General features: G+C 40.9%; 1 protein-coding gene across 6 annotated transcripts in view; it reads right to left on the bottom strand.

Annotated features, from left to right (window-relative positions):
- Window positions 1–21,897, bottom strand: part of LYST (lysosomal trafficking regulator) — a 163,201-nt gene that overhangs the window by 96,682 nt on the left and 44,622 nt on the right. For all 6 annotated transcript variants that reach the window (XR_006783186.1, XM_045817016.1, XM_045817008.1 and 3 more), the window contains exons 4-12: window positions 21,703–21,793; window positions 17,395–19,471; window positions 14,954–15,986; window positions 13,138–13,299; window positions 9,281–9,437; window positions 6,855–7,081; window positions 6,283–6,349; window positions 2,903–3,012; window positions 1,120–1,546 (exon numbers count right to left, since the gene is read on the bottom strand). Coding sequence is in view for 5 of the 6 variants with exons in the window: in XM_045817016.1 (XP_045672972.1) it covers window positions 1,120–1,546; window positions 2,903–3,012; window positions 6,283–6,349; window positions 6,855–7,081; window positions 9,281–9,437; window positions 13,138–13,299; window positions 14,954–15,986; window positions 17,395–19,471; window positions 21,703–21,793 (4,351 nt within the window). In the remaining variant the exon portion in view is untranslated. The remainder of the gene's footprint in view (window positions 1–1,119; window positions 1,547–2,902; window positions 3,013–6,282; window positions 6,350–6,854; window positions 7,082–9,280; window positions 9,438–13,137; window positions 13,300–14,953; window positions 15,987–17,394; window positions 19,472–21,702; window positions 21,794–21,897) is intronic.

Raw genomic sequence — 21,897 nt, 5'->3', positions numbered from 1 at the left:
TCGGGCTGCGAATCAAAGTGTCGCAGGTTCGATTCCCAGTCAGGTCACATGCCTGGGTCGCAGGCCATGACCCCCAGCAACCGCACATTGATGTTTCTCTCTCTCTCTCTCTCTCCCTTCCCTCTCTAAAAATAAATAAATAAAATCTTTTTTTAAGAAGTTTAAAAAAAAGGTTTTCCCATTACCTACTTGTCTCAGATCATTGGGCATATTTATTCATTTTATAGGAGACTGTTCACATTATGACTGCCCCCCCCCACTTAAATATAAGGAAGCAACCTGCCCCGTTTACAGTGTCGCAGTGACAGGTGGGTGTAGAGACCCCTGGAACCAGACAGTGGTGAAGGCTTGCCGTCTCAGCCCAGAGGCTGCAGTGGGGTGGGGGGCGCCTCCACACAGGCATTGCCCTTAATCCTCTGTCTCTTCTGGTCCCCTCATCCCTTCCATGGACCCTAAGGAGTTTTCTACCTGCTTTATTTCCATCACTAATGGCTGCTTCTTGATAAACAGGTTCTTGCTGCCCTAGTCACGTCAGGACCAAGGTGCCATTCCATGCCAGCACGACAGCAAGTCGACCCGTTATGGAAGGACTGAACTCAAACCTATTGTGCTGCTGCAGAATAGCCGATGCGTTCAAATGCTCTGGGACAGGGACTGGGGAGGGTGCTGAGGTAAGATACAGCTGGAGAATGCAAGCCAGAGTGAAGAGAGGAAGAGGGGATGGGAGGGGGGCTGGCCAGTAGGGGCTGGCGAACAGCAGGACAGAAGCAGGGTGAAGGACAGGAGCCACCCTGGTCCCGTACTGGGACCAGGGAAAGGACAGGAAATGGGGATGATGACCTCAGTAACAGCTGTATATGTGGTGTGTGCCCCCCCCATCTGCACATAGACACACACACACACACACACACACACACACACACAAACGGCAGAAGTACAGAAGAAAACGGAGTTTTCAAGGCTCTCTGACAGCTTTGGCCGTGGTAAGTTGGAACCTGCCATTACCAAGACATTAAGGAGAACATGTTAGGAGGAAGTTAGGACTCACTATATTCTTATTGGTCGACCAAAACTGCGGTGCAAAAAAGCTGAATGTGACAGGTAACACAGCCTTCATACCTGTTCCATCAAAGCTACCATCCTGTAAAATGAAGGACTTCTTCCTTCTCCTGATCTTCTTCCGTTTCTCTGTGGAGCTCTCAGCTTCACGGACACACTCCACGTTGAACCACAGGGAAACGCTGAAGCCCTCCGACAGGTGCGGCCAGCAGTTCTGCCCCAGCAGCGGCAAGTGCACCGGGGCCACGTGCCACGAGGAGAGCAGCTGCTGAGGAAAAGCGTCACTCTCTGCCTCCTTCTTGCTCCATGAAACTCGCGCTCTTCTCCACAACCCCATGGCCTTGCTGTTGAGAATCCCAGGGCCCTTTTGTGATGAAGCGCCGTTGCTCGAGTTCGGAGTGTGCGGTAGAGGGAAGGTCAGATACTGTAAAGGGCTCATAGCAATATCACTCTCAACAATCTTCAGAATACCCAGAAGAAGAATTTCCTAGGAAAAAGGAAAAACTAAACTTTGCAATCACATCACAAAGTGCATAATAATCTTGAAATTCAGGTTACAAATGAACACACAAACACACCCACACACATATCAGCATCCCTATTTACACACCTCCAATCTACCGTGTCATTACATTCTCGCCTTTTTGTAGAGTCAGGATAAAATCTGAGAGACCTCATATTTTAAAATCCCTTCTGGTTAATTTGTTTGAGATTTAAATGCTTTTACGGTACAACCCCAAAAGATATGTGTTGGCCCTAAGTGTTAGAAATTAAATACAATAATTATACCAGGAATCATTTCTACCAAGTATAGGTGTTTATTTCCAAGTAGCTATAGTTGCTTCTCTCAAATTTTTTTAAATGAGGGGCAGAACCAGAGACCTTACCAAAGCTCCAGGTTTCTGAATGATATTTATAGCATGACTGGCTTTATAAAACTGAGTGCTCAATTGTTTTCCAATTCACTTGACATGCCTTTTCCATAATCAAATAAAATTTCTCATCTGTGCTTGGTAAATGAAAATAATTTACCATTTTTAGATTTTATTTATAATTGCACATTTTCAGTTAAACTGAAATGTAGACTATGTAGAAAGGAGAGGAAAAGCAATGACAAAGGAGACAGTAAAAGAAGATTAACCTTAAGTACAATTAAGTATAATGCCCTACTCATGCACGAAATAACATCTAATGTTAATCATGATGAGAAATGCACTCAGAACATTCCATAAACGCAGTCACTTCTCAACTGTCCACACGAGTGGTTTTTAAGCCTGTGTTCCACAGAGCTCAGAGCTCCCTCGGGGCTCACAGGCTGTCGAACGTGCAGGGCTCAGGAACAGCAATCTGGCTTCAAAGAAAGGAGCTCCAAGGTTTTCTGTTTTTATCTGCTTATGTTTTTATTCATTATTTCATTATAAAAATGGATCCTTGGGCAAAGAGAAGTCTAAAAGTTACTAAGCCACACCATGGAAAGGAGAAGTGATAGAAGATAATCAAAGACTGAATAATAATTTTCTAAAAAAAGATAATTCTTTATAATTACTCATAATTAACTTCTCTTTGGTAATTAAAATTATGTAGCATTTCTCAAGCACAAAAAAGACTGGGGTGGGTTGGGAGTAAACGGACTATGATCTCACTGAAATGTCTGAAGAGCCAAAACAGAAGAGAAATGGTTAAAGTATGTGCATATAATAAAGGAACTGGGAACTCACAAATAACAACATGCAGTGGACTGTATAATAATTACCACATCGAAGGAGACAGTTTAATGATTTTCAAGTACTTTAAAAATACTCTATTAAGTCAGTGAAAAATATTTAAATTATAGCATATTTACTGTACAAGGAGATTTCTCCAGAAATACTCTCAAAAGAAGGGTGAGCTCTTCTGAACATGTTCTCGAACTCATCAAAGATACCAAAAGATCCACCAATACTCTCTGGCATGCTAAATTAAAGAAAGATAAAGGGAAAAATGAAAGCCAAATACACAGTTAATTAAAAACGCAGAATAAGCAGTTTCACTGAAAAAGATCAAATACTACTGTCACATTTTAAATGGATTACAAACAACCTAATACTACAAAAATTTGCTGAAGAAATAACAACATGATTAAATGCAAACCAACTAACCGACTGACAAAAAACAACAAAAATCAGTTTTCTTAATGACTGATTAGCTCCAAGTCAAGTAAAGGCATTATTTAAAGAAGCATAAAAAGGTGAAGGGATTAAGAAAAAAAACAAACCCTCAGAGACACAATAGTACAGTGATTACAAGAGGGAAAGGGGGCCCTGACTGGTGTTTCTCACATCGTGTCTCTCCCTCTCTTTCTCCTTCCCTTTCCCTCTTGCTAAAAATAAATAAAATCTTTAAAAACAAAGAGGGAAAGAAGTGGGGGGAAGTAGAAGAGGGTAAAGGCGGACAAATGCTGATGGAAGGAAACTTGACTTGGCGTGGACAACACACACTACGATATACAGATGATGATATCATAGAACTGTACACCTGAAACCTATGTAATTTTATTAACCAATGTCACCCCAATTAATTCAATTAAAATTATTTTTTTAAAAAGAAGCATACATTAATACAGTATTTACTAAGTTGACACTGTTAAGTACCATAACATAGTCTTGTTATCTTGAAAATGCTTAAGTTATAATGTTTATTTTCTAAATAGACAATTAGATGACAAATAAAAGTAGAAATATTAAAGATTATAAAAACACTTAAATATTATGAATTAGTTTGAACATTGTCTTTATTCCACTGTGGGGTTTAGCATAAAATATAATTGGTTGTACATAAAAATCAGAGAACTTTTAATAGCTAGTATTTGTAGCACACATTACAGTGTTCAAAGTACGTTTGCATGCATTATCTCAGTTGTTCCTCGCCTCCCTAGGAAAATCCTGCAAATTAAATGTTATCTCAACTTGAGACATGACAAAAATAACCCCTCTGAGAAGCCTGAGGACAGAAGCTGTGCTGAAGCCATGTATTTAGTAGAAGCAATAAACCAACAGATTCATCTGGAAGGAAACCTGCAACAAGACTGTCAAATGGCACAGACTTTATCCCACAATTAACATGATTAAAGGTTTGAGAGTAAGAAAGAAATAATGATAAAAGCAAAGCGTATGTGCTTAATTTTGTTTTTCAGTTCGAAACTGACAGGTTCTAGTCCAAATAGGGGAAGGAACAGACACACACACACACACACACACACACACACACACACACACACAGTATTTGCCTTTGTCTACTACTGGAAAGTCACTGAACTAAAAGTACAGAATTACAAAAAAGGAAGAAACTCATAATAGAAAAAAAAGTGGGGGAGGCAACGGGCACTGGGAGCACATCAGATGATAGATTTACAACTATTTCAGGAAAATGGAAGAGCTGACAGAAGAGAAAGCTGCAGCCCAGCTGCAGCACAGAGGGGCTCAGAGGAGTGGAGAGCCAGCCTGTCTGTCTAAAAGCTGGAGAGGAAGTAAGAATGGGGCTGCAGCACACGGATTCGTGGAAGATCTGTCTGGGAACATCCACTCCCCGCCTTGATGCTGAGTATGGAGCACAGGCAGCTCAGCTTTTACCTTTATGCCCAAAACCTACTAACTCTTCTCTAAAGAAATGGAATGAATTGCCACACAAAAGCTGGGACGTATAGTGGGATGTTAGCCTCAGGGTTCTAAGTGTAATGGTATAGTCTGGCCGAGTTGCTTATGAAACATCCAGAATAGGCACATCTATGACAGGAAATAGATTGGTGATTGCCAAGGGCAGGGGAGGGCGTGTGGGAGGGCTGTGGGGTAACAGGGAGTGATTACTCAAGGGTGTGGGGTTCTTCTGGAGTGACGCAACACTCCAATGTGGACTGTGACAATGGCACGGCTGTGAATACAATGAGAAACATTGAACTGTGTGCTTGAATGGGTGAGCATCTCATTAACACTGTTATTAAAGGATAATGAAATAGGTCCTGACTAGCATGGCTCAGGGGTTGGTGTGGCTATTGGATGTCATCCCATCAACCCAGAGGTTGCCGGTTCAATTCCCTGTCAGGGTACATGCCTAAGTTGCAGGCTGGTCCCTTGTTGGGAACGTACAAGAAGCAACTAATCAATGTTTCTCTCACACAATGCTGTTTTTCTCCCTGTCTTTCTCCTTCCCTTATCCTCTCTCTAAAAAGAAATAAAATCTTTTTTAAAAAGATAATGAAATAGAATCTCTCAAAGCTAAACTGCTGGAAATGTCTTCAAATCAAAAGGGTCCACCAGGTTCCTAGTGCAATAAATAAAAATATACACTAAATAAGTAAATGGGGGAGAAGGGAAGCTTTTCCTCAGAGTACAATCCCAATTAATAAACATCAGAGGAGTGCTGGAAAAAGTCATTATTTGGCAAACACCACAACAGTATTAACCGTTTCAGTCAAGAATCATCCATGGATGCTAAAATTAGTGGATTAAAGTATGATGGAAGAAAGGGTATTCACACCTTCTCAAGCTATCTCCCACAAGATATTCACTATGTTAAAGAGAAAACAGTGACTTTATGAGGGAGAAACCTGGCAAGACACCACCTTAACCAAGCGACCCAAGCCCACATCACCAATCAGACAGAGAGAGCACAAACCCCGGATATCACGCACTGAGAAAGGCGCATCACTTCTGGTCCATCTGCTAAAGATACTTAGCTTGAATTCATCACAAGGAAGCATCTGACAAGCTCAAATTAACATTTCCTGTACGTTAACCTTAATTCTCCAACTGAAATGTAGGTTTTTCCAACTACAATGTAGGTTTCTGTATGTTATATACAGAGAAATCATACTATCTGTCCACTTAGAAGTTCTTCACTGTCTGCGAAAGTGCGGAGGAGACAGAAGGACCCCAGCACTCCCAGAAGCAGCAGTCCTGCACAGTGCTTATGCCTGGCCCCAGTCCCCGAGAGGCCACCTCTGTGTGTCCGACAGCAAACAACTCCCTCAGCCCCTTGAAATCCAGATTTCTCTCTGTAAAACCAAGGGAGCTGTACTATGTCCACTGCACTGGGTGGGTCTGAGGAACAACGGAGATGATGCATATGAAGCTACTTTTGAAACCACAGGGCACGATGCCACTGGGAACCCTTATTGTCCACCCTTCATTTCACACCACAACAAAATTGCTTCAAAAGTATTGTGTAAAACTAACATTTTCAACGCACCTTGAAAATCAGAATCAGCCTGTGTTAAAATACTCAAGAACCCTCCTAAAAGATTTTTCACAGTTCCCTGAAGATTAAAAAACAAAAACATAATAAATTAAACTTCTTACCTCATGAAAGCATGAAGCACTGCAATGTAATAAATGTTTTGACAGTCTACTGTACATACATATCTTCATGTCTAAAAGGACTGCAAAGGAGGCTATGTGTAGGATCACACAATTTTCACTTTATTTCTCACACTGCTTTTGTCTTCTAATTTGTCAAAACAATGGCCATACATTAAAATTAAATTGCAATTTAAAATATATTACCCACTCTCAGAAATATGCCAGGAGTCATTATTAGTTGGTCAGTGACATCATTAATTTTTTAAGCTCCTTTAGAGAACTATGGAATTAGAAGATTTTTAGAATACCACTTGCAGCTAAAAAACAAGCCTAAGGTATTATGGAAGATAAGTAATCATCTCAAATAATTTTCAGACAAGCTGAGTTATAAGGAAGGAGATGAGTAAGCAGGGGCATGACTGAGATAAATACTGATCTCATTCAATGAAATATATCTTTTACCTGCTGCATGAGCAGAAATATATTCTTTTCTTTCTGCCGGATGATTTTCAAAAAACTCTCAAACACGTGGGCAAGCACATCAAGTTTGGCTTTACTGGTGGAAAGCAAATTTAACTCCAGCATACAAATCTCAGGATATATTATCTCCCCTTGAGTGAGGTTTTCAAGTGCGTCATTTGGACTGCTTGATGCCGTGAGACCTTCCGCTTCAGGCTTTATGTCTACCCCTGAAAGGGGAAAAGAAAAGATTGTATTTATTCCCTATCCACTAACTAAATGTTTAAAATCTCATTTATCATTTGAAAGTTCCAGTGGCAACAGTGCTATTTATAAGATGTTCACAAAACCTTTTCCTACAACATGACTTCTGATTATGACACCTACCCTGAATAACCAAGTCTTATGGATATTTTAAAGATAAATGAGTAGCCTTCAAAGTAATTTTGATCTTCAATAAAACTATGAATATTACCAAGAGCATGATGGACATGTGGTATAGACCTAGCACAGTCCTCTGACACACACACACACAAGTGCTGTCCCAAACTTTCTGACCCCCAAACACCTAAGTCACAGGGCAGTTCACGTGCTTGCCCATCTCTCCATGAAAACGTGGCTTGGCTGTGGGTTGGATAAATTCTATATTTTGCTTCCTTCATAAGTGAGAAACAGACACTTTTTCACTAAATATTACATTTTGGAAAATTTAACTTATATGTTCTTAAAGAGACCGTTATGCTCTTAAACAGTTCATATAATTAAGAAATTTATAAATTTCTGACTAGGTCAGAATGCCTTAAATTAAGATCTAGTTTCCAAACTTATAAAAAGGAGGAAATCTGTCATTATAAAATCATGTCTGTGCTATGATAAAACCAACACCATTAAACCAATATTTTTTCAAAGGCACCTCTCGAGGTGTCTGGGGAGGGGAAATTGGAGGAAGGTGGTCAAAAGGCGCAAACTTACGCAATAAATAAGCACTAGGGATATAACTTACAGTGCGGTAACCACAGTTAACACTGCTGTATGATACACAGGAAAGCTGTTAAGAGAGTAAGCCTTACGAATTCTCAACACAAGGGAAATTTTTTCTTTTTATTGTATCTCTATGAGATGATGGATGTTAAACCTACTGTGGTAATCATTTCACAATATATGTAAATCAAACCATCATGCTGTGTATCTTAAGCTTTACACTGATGTCTGTAATTATATCTCAATAAAACTGGAAAAAACAAAAATTGTTTAACAAATCAAGTAAGCTGTGTGTATATGTAGGTTTACAGTTGTGAGTACATGAAACAATTTATTCTTGCATTATCATTTATTTGTTATTGTGTTATTTATTAACCTACTCTCCCATCCCTGTATACACACACACACATATGCTCTTTCAATTTGTGGCAGTTTTTTTTAACTTTTTAGAAAAAAAAGATTTTACTTATTGTTAGAGAGAGGGGAAGGGTGGGGGAGAGAGAGGGAGAGAAACATCGATCCATTGCCTCTCGCCCATCCCTGACTAGGGACTGGGCCCCCAGCCCTGGCGTGTGGCCTGACTGCGTATGGAACCGGTAAGACAACACCCATCCCCAGTCAGGGCTGTGCATGTTTTTTTAGTTCTTTTCACTCCCTTTTGTGTAAAAACAAAACAAAAAACCTGCTCTGGGTCCATCAGGCCCGTTAAGCAGGACATGAGCAATCACTCTCATTCGCTCCAGGGGAAGAGAAAATAGACCTTGGGGAAGGTAAGCTGCTGTACACTCAGCGAGGACTCCCAGTGCCGGAACAGTCAAGGCCGGCCTACAAGCAGATGCGGGGCTCTGGTCAGCCCATCTCTTCCGTTCCACCCAGGGCGTGAGCCCTGAGACACAGGACTGTGTGCACTGTGGCTCCACCCGGAGGACAGATGAACTGAGATGAAACCTATGCTGCAGCATTCCTGGAAGTCTCAGAAAGATGTCTGTATTCCCTGTTATTTAATCTTGATAACAAAGGCCATGAGATGCTCTTCCTCTCAATGTTTATCTGGACAGATCTTTTTTTATGTATAGGCCTCAATGTAAATATACCATCCTTGGAGGCCTCCTCTAGTCACCCGATCACTACCACATCACCCCGTTCTATTTCTTCAGACTGTGTACATCGGCTACTTATTGTTGTTTTCACTAGGATATATGTGGAAGCAGGGACTTGCCCTCCGCTGTATTCTCAGGTCAATGACTGTGATGATAAAATCCACCTCGGTGTTTTCAATCATAGATATGAATGCCAAAATTCACTGTAAAGATGCAGTAAAACAATGATGCAATGTACTTCTTAAACTGTAAGGCAATACCAATTCTAAGGTAATACTGTTAATAGCTGTTGTGTTCATTAATAATCTGACTGGCAAAGCTAATCACAAGCACTTCCGTGATACTTGCCATCCTCCCGGGTCTCACTGTCCTCAGGGTCGCTTTCACTGTCTGCTTCATAGCCTTCTTCTTCGACCAGAAGTTTAAAACTACAGCACTGAGCATCTTCGGCTTCTTCTGGAAAATCTCCAGGTTGGGATGACCATTCTTCTTCAAATGGATGACCCTGTGAGATTGGTGTAATTAAAAGGCAAAACTTGTAACATTTGCTCATTTTTAGTAATGTAATATTTATTATGCAAATGTCCTTTTAAGAACAGCTTCTGTATTTTTTAAGAAAAAAACTTATGAATTGATCTTTACCATTATAAATTATGAAATTCACACAGCAAAATTTTACAGAATCTCTCAGATAATTTGATTAACACCTCCAAAATGGGTGGGAGGTATCTCTAACAGAACAAGCTATAGGTGATTTCAGTTTCCGTGAAAAATAAACCTAAAAATTACATTCTAGTTATATAATGGAAATGACAAAAACCACAATGAGGTGGAATTTACTTCTTATAACTTAATGCTAGTAAATATGTATTATTTTTATACATCTGTTCATAGAAAAAGATTTTCCCACAGGATTTTTATATATGTTTTGTAAATTAGATAACCAAAGAGGACATAAAATTTTTTTCAAAGGGATTAATTTTAAGATTTCAGAATGCAATTGTCTATACACAAGCATCTCAGATGAATACCATATGATCTCACTTATATGTGGAATTCAATGAACTAAATAAACTGACAAAATAGGAACAGAGGCGTGGACACACAGAACAGACGGTGGAGGGGGACTGGATGAAAGAAAGTGAAGGGATTAGCCAAGGAACATATATGCATAAACCACAGACACAGACAGCCACGTGGTGATGGCTAGAGGGAAGGTTGGGGGACTGTATAAAGGTGGGCAGATGGGGGGAAAATGGGGGCATCTGTAATAGTGTCAACAATAAAAATAAAGGAAAAAAAATTCCAACATTAACTTCCTATGCAAAATCCTGTGGGGTGAAATTTCCCTTTTCTTATAAAAATCTACAAATATCCTCACTTTAGACAACATTTTCACCTAAAGGTAGAATAAAGTAGGTATTTTAACATTTTTCTGTTAACCTACTGATTCAGTAATATGATGATGGCATTAATAGTGATTTCAGTAAGGTTTATTTTTTATAGATTTATTTATTTTTTTAATATATTTTATTATGTTATTACAGTTGTCCCATTTTCCCCCCTTCACTCCCCTCCACCCTGTACACCCTCTCCCATGTCCATGTGTCATACTTATAAGTTCTTTAGCTTCTACATTTCCCATACTATCCTTACCCTCCCCCTATCTATTTTCAACCTACAATCTATGCTACTTATTCTCTGTACCTTTTCCCCCCTCTCCTCCTCCCACTCCCCTGTTGCTAACCCTCCATGTGATCTCCATTTCTGTGGTTCTGTTCCTGTTCTAGTTGTTTGCTTAGTTTCTTTTGGTTTTGCTTTAGGTGTGATTGTTAATAATTGTGAGTTTGTTGTCCTTTTACTAGACATGTTTTTTCTTTATCTTCTTTTCTTAGATAAGTCCCTTTAACATTTCATAAAATAAGGGCTTGGTAATGATGAACTCCTTTAACTTGACCTTATCTGAGAAGCACTTTATCTCCCCTTCCATTCTAAATGAGAGCTTTGCTGGATAGAGCAATCTGGGATGGAGGTCTTTGTCTTTCATGACTTGGAATATTTCTTTCCAGCTCCTCCTTGTCTGTAAGGTCCCTTTTGAGAAATCAGCAGACAGTCTGATGGGAACTCCTTTGTAGATTACTGTCCCCTTATCTCTTGCTGCTTCTAGGATTCTCTCCTTCATTTTTACCTTGGCTAATGTAATTATGATGTGCCTTGGTGTGTTTCTTCTTGGGTCCAACTTCTTTGGGGCTCTCTGAGCTTCCTGGATTTCCTGGAAGTCTATTTCCTTTGCCAGGATGGGGAAGTTCTCCTTTATTATTTGTTCAAATACGTGTTCAATCTGTTGCTTTTCCTCTTCCCCTTTTGGTACCCCTATAATTCGGATGTTGGAACGTTTAAAGATGTCCTGGAAGTTCCTAAGCTTCTCCTCGTTTTTTTGAATTCTTATTTCTTCATTCTTTCCTGTTTGTTTGTTTTTTCTTCCTTCTGGTCCACTCCATTGTTTTGAGTCCCAGTTTCCTTCCCATCACTGTTGGTTCTCCGTGCATCTTCCTTCATCTCTTTTATGGTAACCTGCATTTTTTCATGTAATTTGCACCCAAAATCAACCAATTCTGTGAGCTTCCTGATCACCAGTGTTTTGAACTGTGCATCTGATAGGTTAGCTATTTCTTGGTCGCTCAAAAGGATGAATTCTGGGGCACTGATTTGTTCTTCTATTTGAGCCATCACTCTTTTTTTTCCCAGTCTGGTTGCTCTTGTTATGGTGAGGGGCGGTGCCTTAGGTGTTCACCAGGGCTGGGCACCCCAGTCGCTAGATTGTGACGTTGTATGTGGGAGCGGGGGCGGGAGGGAACAAGGGCAGCAGCCCGACTCTCCTGGGATCTCAGTCCCTTCCCTGGGATCCTGGGCTGCGCGCTTCGCCCTGGTCAACAATTGCAGCCTCACTGGGTCCGCCAGTTGCTGCTTGCGTACTCAGGGTCCACCCGCTGCGCGCCCCGGATGGCTTACTCGCTTCCAGTTGCCTTAGGCGCCCAGCTCTCCTTGCACTCCTCGCTCTGCAACTGCGCTCGTCTCCGCCCCTCCCACCGGTCTGGATGAATGGGTCTACTTCAACTTCTTGGCTGTCCAACTTCCATTCAGATAAATTCTCTATCAGTTCTGGGTGTTATTCTGCCTCTAAATTGTTGTTGTTCTAATCTTGGTTGTGTGTGGAGGTACAGTGTGTCCACCTATGCCTCCATCTTGCCGGAAGTCCCTATTTTTTATAGATTTTTAAAAAGATTTTATTTATTTATTTTTAGAGAGAGGGGAAGGGAGGGAGTAAGTTTTTAAGTTATGAAAAACAGCAATATCAAATATTATGGCAGAAGATAATCAAATGTCACATATATCAATGTGGCCTCTCGTGCACCTCATACTGGGGACCTGGCCAGCAACCCAGGTATGAGCCCTAGACTGGGAATCAAACTGGTGACTCTTTGGTTCACAGGCTCATGCTCAACCCACTGAGCCATACCAGCCAGGGCTGATTTCAGTAAGTTTTTAAGTTATGACAAACAGCAACATCAAGTATTATGACAGAAAGTAATCAAATGTCACATATATGGCTAAAGAATTAAAAGACAAGTTATATAAAGATGAAGAGCAGATAACAATTAATTAAAGGTAAAATAAACATGAAAGAGGAGGGAAATGAACTAAATATACATCATGGTTTCAGGAAAAAAATTAAAATATTTCTTTTAGAATAATGTTAGCACATGAACAACTAAAAACTATGATTGCTATTTTCTCTGAAAGTACTAGTCATTTTTACATGGAGTGATTTAAAATTAAAGTGAGTAGTACGGTATTCTGGAATTATCAGCTGCACCAATACAGATGCCTGAGTCATCACCATCCCTTGAATTATCATTTAATAAACTATCAGTTATTATGTGTAGACATCAAATCAAGTAATGCATTTCTGTAATCCTGGGAGTAATCCCCAGTCATTTTCCAGACTGGGTAGAGAAAAGCACGTCACGCTGCTCTCCCATTTTCATGAGACAGGGCGCTGAGTGAACACCTGCAGCCCAGACGACAGAACGCACCAAACCCTGGCCCGCCCGTTCTAACCACCTTCACCCATGAAGCCCCACCCCACACACTCCCGCATCTGCTGGCCATGCCCAGCCCGAGCAAGACAACTCTGTTCGTACCTTGTCAGTCACAGCCTCGCTGGGGCCGAAGTCTGCTGAGCAGTCCCCCAGAGCAACTCGGAGCAGGGCATCGAACAAAGGCTTCGCCAGTTCTGTTTCAATCACCTTTGACTGGGAAAGATGGTCCCTCATCTCAAGCAATATATTTTCCACAGACAAGCTCTAAGGCAAAAATAAGACAGACTGAGAATATCCATAAAATGCTTTAAGAAAAAAATGAAATAGTGACAGATGGTTATCTAATAAGTAGAAAACCAGTCTATTCATCTGCAGTTGATATGAAAGTAAAAAGAGTTTATGAATACCTAGCCTTATATAAACATCCGACTACTGTAACTAATATCTTTTATTTATCAAATGTTTTACTTATCTCATTTGGTTTTGAATTTCACTGTATCATAAATTAATTGTATCACAAGAATGATTAGTTGAAACTCCAGTTTTGATTACCCATCTCTAGATTCACAAATTCCTGAAGACTCTAAGAAGCACTTAGACTCTCATCCTTCTCTCTCCCCTTTTTACTCCTGTGCTTGAAGGGAACTCTGGCTGCCTGCCCTCTGTCCCGACATCAGGTGATGAGGCCACAAAAATGGACGAGAAGCTGACATCTACCTTAAGGAATTTTCAGCCCTGTGCGAGGCACGGACCCACACAGACGAGCTAAGAGGACGGCCACCACAAGAGCTGTAAACAGAGTTCTCTGCAAACAGAACGAGAGAAGGGGCCTGAGAGACCTGTCAAAGGCGCCCCAGAGGGAGGGATGTAGGAGAGGAACAATGAAGAACTCACGGGAGACAGTGGGCATACAAACAAGGGAGGGGATGGGAGGTGGAGGACCCACCCAGAGGTACAGAGTAAGGACAAAGAATGGCATCTTGAGGGGCGGTCAGCCCAGGGGGGCTGGCTGCCCCTGGGGAAGGATGACAGGAAGTGAGGCGAAACAAGGAAGTGGAAGCAAGGCCGTCAGGGCCTCTGCAGCTGTACTGAAGATGTGGATTTTAATTGGGAGCAACATGGGAGCATCAAGATGCTTAGACAGGAGGCAACAGGGAGGCAGCAGCCTGTTGGGCTGATGGAACAGTGAAGGGTGGGCTAAAAGGGAAGAAAGGGCCCTCAACATTTGAAGGTTCCTCAGGCGAAGGGCCTGAAACTCCCTTTTGTGTTGAGAAGTACTGGCAGGAGAAACTCGGAAGGATATGAGGAAAGCAGAAAATGTCAGGGGAAGAATCTAAGCAATGTGGTTTTAGAATAAATGTCCAGCCCTCGCCTAATACCAGGGAAAGCTCTGGAGCCTGGGCTTCCCCACGGAGGCTGTCCCCCCGTCACTGGTGAACACCCTTCCCAGGTATCTTAGATGGGGCAGCTCTCCTCGGGAGATGGGTGCAGGTGTGAGTCCTCAGCAACCGACACCTGCAGCAGATGGTGGATAGGGGCATCAGCTCAGGCGGGGGAACTGGGCAGGGCACCATACAGCATCATGCCAAGACCACAGAGCATGAACTGTGAAACACAACATCCATTGTTACTCGTGTATCTAATGCCTTTTTGGGCTGGTAACTTGGTCACATGTGGGTTTTGCAGTCCAAAGTAAACTGTAAGCTTCTTGAGGGCAAGAACTGGGTCACGTGTCATCTGGGTCCTCCATGGCCCCTGGTACCCTGGTGCTAAGCATACCGGTGCTCCTCAAAACTTAAGACTCTTTGGAAAAGCAAAACTTAGACTCTTTGGAAAAACAAAATGACCAACATATTACGATAGAACTTTTAAAACATACCTATTACACAATAGCTGGACAATGGACAAGCGATATTACCTGATCGGGCAACTCCAATTCCACCTTGTGCTGACTAGTTCTGGTGCTATGAAGACAAATGGCCAGAAGTGCTTCCAAAAGTCGTATGCTCTGAAGCGAGGTCTGACTATCTGGACTCGTAAGGACCTTTGCTTCCTTGGGAGCAGCTTTGGCAGCTGAAATTTGATCCCTGCTTATGTCAGAAGCATGCTGTGACTCTAATTTACCTACACCATCCGCACTCTCCCTTAGACTACCCTGTTCCCAGGGTGTGGCGTGACTTTCCACAGTCAATGGTGACAAATCCTCCTTCACTGTGATCTCAGATTGAGAAGTTCGGATTGACTCTTGGTTCTCACTCACATCTGTGTCTCCCACCTTTTTTCCTTGCTCCTCTTTATGACCTCTGAACAGTTTCTCTATGATCATAAATATCAATCTGTGGCACACTCGGACACCGCCCAACCGATAAAACTGCTCCTGGACAACTGGACTCAGCATGTAGATCCGACGGCACATGGACCAAACGTCTGCCGCTTGGTGCATGTGCTCGGGAGAAGGCAAGACGAGGCTCTCGAGAGGTAAGCGAGGCAGCACGCGGTGCAGGGGCTCGCTGGCTGTGCTGTCGTAGCCGGAAGTGTCTTCTGAGTCGTGGGTGGACTCCCCATCAGAGTCTGCTTCTTTGCTTACACATAAGAACGCCACACAGAGGAAGAGGTGTATCGTGTTGACGTGATCGTCCTGGCTAACAGACTTCTGTTTCTTTGGGTAGGCATCTCTGAGGCTGGCGTAAAACTTGCTGAGGCTCTGAGGAGAATCTGAAAGTGCCGGCTGGTTGTGAAAAGAGGTAACCACATTTAACGATGATGTCAGCTCCTTCTGTTTGACGTCCATCCCATTGGTACCTGGAACCGAAGACTCTTTCTGTTGTTCCCCGAGGCTGATTATCAGAGTTTCAAATGCTTTTAGGGAATGACCTCGAATACCATCTAAGTAATTTAATTCAATTATTTGACTTACTCCATTATGACTTAAAAACAAATCTCTTATTACCCTGTGAGAGGAAAAAAAACACATAAGAGGTTTTACAAATAGAAAGATCATTTATAAATAGATACATATACTATTTAAATATGTCATTGCTGCATGTGGTATACTCTAAACAAAGACTGACTAATTTAATTAATCAATCATCTGGCTTAAGTTCTCAGCTGGATGTGACCAGAATCTCAAATTACCTTCCAATGACTTTCTTACTCTTTTTCAAACACTGCATATATGACTTCAGTGTTTAAAAAAAACAAACTACATGTGTCCCAAGTTAAATGAAGCAATTCAGGAAAGAACAGTTTTCTTCAAATAGCAGATTCTATATAATTTTTAAATGCCACAACAGCCACCCACTTCAGATAGACACTGAAAGGAGGGAGGCATTTGTGCATCCTTTTGTTCGTCTGCCTACTGCTTCACTAAGGACTTTTTATTTGTTTTAAAGCTGCACCTCAGAAAGGGCAAGCACCCAACGACAGATCTGAAGATGCTCATCTCTATCTCAAGTGAGGCTGAGGAGTCCGAGTCACTCAGGTCCTTGCAATAACTTGAATACACATCAGCTCAGCAAAGACCAGCTTGCCCACAAACATGACAGTGAGTTTACCAACTTCAAATCAAAGTCAGTTCCAGTGAAACAATGTCAGAATGTCAGAAATTTTTAAAATGATTGTAAAGATAGTGATAATATAGAGGTTGTATTTTATTGTAGGTTTTAAAAACGGTATATGCATTCATTTTAAAGGCCAGGCTACCTATTAGAAGCAAGGTTTATTTATATAATCATTTTTTTAAGTACCAGGTTTGACAATCACAAATTCTGGAAAACTCACTGGTGAAATTCTAAGTAATTTTAATTTTCTTTTTTTTTGCTTTTCTGTATTTTCTAATTTTTCTACACATATTATTTAGGTAATAAATATAAATATAGCATTTAAAAAATAATAAACTCCACATTCCTACTGCCTCGATAATTAACATTTTATATACATGCATATTTTACACAGCGGTATATAAGTGAGCAATATTTTGAATTTTGTGTATCTTATCAATAAAATGGTATAAGTTTTCTCATGTCCCAACATGGTCTTTGTAACCATTATTTTTAATGGCTAGTAACTCCATCAAGTACATATGAAACAATTAATTTACCTTGAGCTGCTGCTGAATTTGTCTTGTGTATATTTTCTCTCAGAAACATATTTAAAACTTTACTGAGAAATTAAAAACAATGACCCCATCCTTTCCTCTCTAACAACCCAGTAACAATAAATAAATGTAAAAAATACCTGACATGGGATGGGAAGTTTTTTGTTGTTAAACTACAAATAAATCATACGAAAAAATAAAGGGTACAGATATTCGAAAGCACACAATAAGAAAAATGCCTGCACATGCGCACACATACAAACCTTGATTTGAGCAGAGTAGGCAGCGTTTTTAAATAAACCTGAAGCACTTCCTGAGGCAAACACTGGTTGTGACAGCTACACACGTGAGTCTGAGCTGAAGTAACGCTAAGGTGCTGGCAATGACGGGCTAGTTCAACTCCCCTTTGGAGCACAGGATTAAATACGAAATTATACAACTTCCACTGAACAACCACATTGCCTTTCTGGATTAAATTGCAAATGTGGTTTGCAATCTGCACACTATGCAATCTGTCTTCTTCAAAAACAAAATCCTGATAGGCCTCTAAGGCATCCCATCTCCACAACAAGTGTTCAGACACACTGCTGGGCAGGACCCCTTGACATCTGTAGGGACTGGACAGGCCTGAGGAAGGCTCCTCATCCTGTGCGGGCCCCTGCAGTGTATCTTCTAATTTGGCGAGTTGATCAGAGTCAACGGTACAAACATTGCAAGCTGCCTTTTTAATTTTCTGCGGTATCTCGGCGCCTCCTAATTGGTCCAAAATAAGTTTGTTAAGGATATTCAGTATATGCTGCTGAAAATTCTTCAGTGCTGGCAACCTAAAAGCGTGAAGCAAAGGGAAGATGACGGACTTGGGGTCCATGCAGCAGCACACCCCGACGCTCTGCACCCCCGCCAGCACCTGCACACACGTGCTGCTCAGGGAGGCCTGCTGCAGCAGACGCAGGCACTGGTGCGCACACACCGCCAGGCAGCAGCACCGCTCAGGGTAGCAGACTGCACCGTCTGCAGCCTCCTCGAATGGGTTCTTGGAAACCTGGTTTTTAAATGCTGAAACCAGAAGACCTGAGAGATCTCTGTGGTGATGCATAAAGTGGGAGTATTCACATCGTCTGTGCCTCTTCCTTGTACACATTGAATGATGAAGCTGCTCTGATTTCACTTTTTTGACAGTGCTCATTATTTTCATCACACTATTTATTAGGGCTTTCAAGTGTTCCGAGGCCTCAGTAGACATGCCACCCCTTAAAATCAGCCATTCCATTTGAAGAACTGATGTTTCAAATAAGTTGAAGCCATGATGCTGAATGAATTCTTGAACCAAATCCATGGCCTGACTGAAGAAGAAGGGATTGGAAGCTGCACTCTGAAGACAGCAGATGAGGATCTGTAGCACTCCTTCCAGAAGCTCAGGCAAAAGAAGGGCTCTGTGACGATACTTGGAAAACACAAAACCTTCCCGAACCTCCTGTAGTGTTTTCTTTTGTCTTGGTACAAAAGGGTCAGGCTGCTTTTCTAGGCAAGCTCTGATTTTTAAAGCAGCTCTAAGCAATTCAGTTAAATTTTTTTTAAGACTTTCTGGCATCATCTCTGCAGTACTAATGTCTACTGACATAAGATGCAACACTGTTCGAAAAAGCATCCGCTGGATCAAGGCCACGGGTTCTTCAGTCCAACCTGCAGAAAACACCTGACTCTCCAAATTGTCACTGAGATTACAGCAGTCCCCGAAGCCTGCAAGGAACTCAGTCAGTGTGGGCACGACACTGGCTGCCAGAGCAGAATTATGATTCAAGGTAATATCAAACCTACAAACCTTCTCTAATAAAGATAACAAAACATGACATAAGTCAAATGGAGAGTTGTCCGTGTGACTGATAATAGACAAGGCAGCTGGCTCACTTAAAATGTTGGTGTTTGCCTCCTGTCTTGGCATAATCTCTCGGAGACTTTCCAGAGCCACGCTATCAGGAGGAGTCTGCTCTTTGGTTGACAAGTGGTCAGGTTGAGCCATAAACTCATTTTCTTTAGGAGACTGTGTTACAAAAGGCTGCAGCTGATGGGGCCGCCTATGCTTGCTCACCACTGTCCTCCTGTCGTCCGAATCGGCTCCTGAGTCGGAGGTGGACAGCTGGGTCTTCCTTGCATCTCGTACAGAATAGCGATGGGTGGTTTTACGCTGCCGTCTGCTTTTTCGAAAAACATTTACTTTTGCAGAAACCTGACCCAATGGGGCACTTCCTTCTAAATATAATTTTTCCTGAGTAGATCTTTGTGAACTTAAGTTCTTTTCTTTGGTCAGGATTATATCAGCTGAGAACGGTAGATTAAAATCTATGAAAATGAAAAAGGAAATTATGTATGTCTTACTATGTTTTTAAACTCAATTCATTTTTAGTATCCATTTTAGGAGTTTAACCTCAGTTTCTTGTGTGTTTTTGTGTATTTTAAACTGGGGCTGGTTTCCTTTAGCTATTGTTAAGTCTCTGGGTCACTTCCCCCCATACTTATTAATTCAAAGGATACAGATTGATTTGGAAACAATGAAAAAGGACAGACTTAGAAAAATAAATCTAATTTAAAACCGTATACCTACTGCATTCTCACATTGACATAAGAGGCTCTTTAAACCAGAGCACTCAGCAGTACTGTTCACGCATTTTTACAAATCTTCTCCAATCATGCCGTCAATTAAGACACAGGGATATACTATATCTTCAAAAATAGTGTTTAGGTTATAGCCTTGATATAACTTAAGAGCTTTAAGATTTTACAAAATCATTTCAAAAGCACAGAGTAGACACCAAATACCCTCCAAGACTGACGTTAAAAGAGCTCTTTCCTGCATGTGCCATGCACTGAACGAGGCCCAGACACAGGCATCACCCTGCGTCCTCAGGGCTGAGGACAGCGGGCCTGGTGTGAGGCCAGTGCTCAACACCTACTTCCTGGGAGAAATGAATACATCCTCCTTAAAAATTAAAAGACCATAAAACTGATAAAACTGGTCTCTTTCTCTTTGCAATAGCATGTAACACATCTATATGAAAAATACAGTTGCAATTTAGAATGAATAAACACCAATCTGTAAATAAGACCTGCGCCTTAATTAAGGGGGGGATTAAAACGAGGACAATTTCCACTGGTGCAAAAAATACAGGCAGTGAAGTCTACATGCCCAAAAGAACACTCATCAGCATCTTAGGCACCTAACAACTTGTGAATCCTACAAATTCAGAAGAAAATAGGAGCGGAGGGTCAGTGAACCAACAAAGAAGCAGGACAACATTACGAGACGTTAGATAAATCCCCAAGAAGAAAGCTCCATATCGCAAATGTATTAAATATGCCACATGGCATTAAAATACAGTGCAGAAGGACTTCAAAAAAATTCTGAGAGATCCTAGCCCTGGCTGGCGTAGCTCAGTGGATTGAGCGCGGGCTGCGAACCAAAGTGTTACAGGTTTGATTCCCAGTCAGGGTACATGCCTGGGTTGCAGGCCATGACCCCCAGCAACTGCACATTGATGTTTCTCTCTCTCTCTCTCTATCTCCCTCCCTTCCCTCTCTAAAAATAAATAAACAAAAAAAGAAAAGAAAGCTCATTTCTTATAAAAAAAATATGAGAGATCCTTAAACATCTCACAATTTACATATCCCTAAAATGGTCAAGAGTGAAACCTGTTAATCCCTTTCCTGAAACATTTAAACTAAGTTTCATACATTTAATGTGATGTATATTTTTTAATTTTTTCAAAACAGAAATTAAAATATGTATTGATCTTAAGTGGAGTAATTCTACCCAGACATGAAACAAAATATTACTTCAAATTTATTTTTTGAAAGCAACATTAGAAAAACTAAAGTGCAAAAGTCATTGATAGAGTGTGGTAATAGAAAGCAGTCTTTAAAAATGAGCAAAGGAACCTTAATTTCTTTCTTCAAACTTTTCACTATCCATTTCTCAGGTGCTATGTTGCATGTCTAGATTTAATCATTTGCTTCTGCTTCTTCATATATTTCTAAATTATTGTTACATCCATTTAATCCCCCTAAGAAGCACCACAGTTTTTGTATCATTAGAAGAAATAAAAATGTGTTTGCCTAAAGAATTTTTCATACTAAGTATCAAACTAATATATACTGCCTTGATATTCGAGTGTATCAACCAATAAGGCAGAAGTAACTTTTTTTAGTGTAAATATAACAATTTTTAAAATTTTATCTTTCAATGACAGTTTACATTCAATATTATTTTGTTTTAGTTTCAGGTGTGGAGCACAGTGGTTAAACAATCATATACTCTGCAAAGCGATCCCTCCAATATTTCAAGGACCCACCTGGCACCACACCTAGTTATTGCAATATTATTGACTATAGTCCCTATGCTGTACTTTAGAACCCTGTGAATCTTCTATTCTGTTACTACCAATTTGTACAGAAATAACTTTTCAGTGGAACCTTTTTTTCCCAGGGGAATTTTGATAACACAAGTTGTACGATAAAGGTAGTTTTAGTGCCTATTTACAGTAGAAGAAGAAGAAAGAAAGAAAAGAGGAATCTACCTGCTGCCTTTTCTTCTTGAACAGGTATCTTCCACACCAACGGAAGGAGTGACAGAAGGAGAGTAAGGAGTTCTTCTCTGCAAGTCAATGCCTGTGTTGGAAACAAAAGAATCCTTCATGTTCTGAGGAATTGATTACTAATACCTTGTTATCAATTTAACCAAAAAATCCTTTTGTTCTTAAAAGGCTGCATTT

Source organism: Phyllostomus hastatus, unplaced genomic scaffold, assembly GCF_019186645.2.
Source record: "Phyllostomus hastatus isolate PE091 unplaced genomic scaffold, TTU_PhHast_1.1 phas_contig_148, whole genome shotgun sequence".
In the NCBI taxonomy this organism is placed as follows: Eukaryota; Metazoa; Chordata; class Mammalia; order Chiroptera; family Phyllostomidae; genus Phyllostomus; species Phyllostomus hastatus.
Note: the sequence above shows the minus strand (reverse complement) of the source record. Positions and strands in the feature narration are given on the sequence as shown.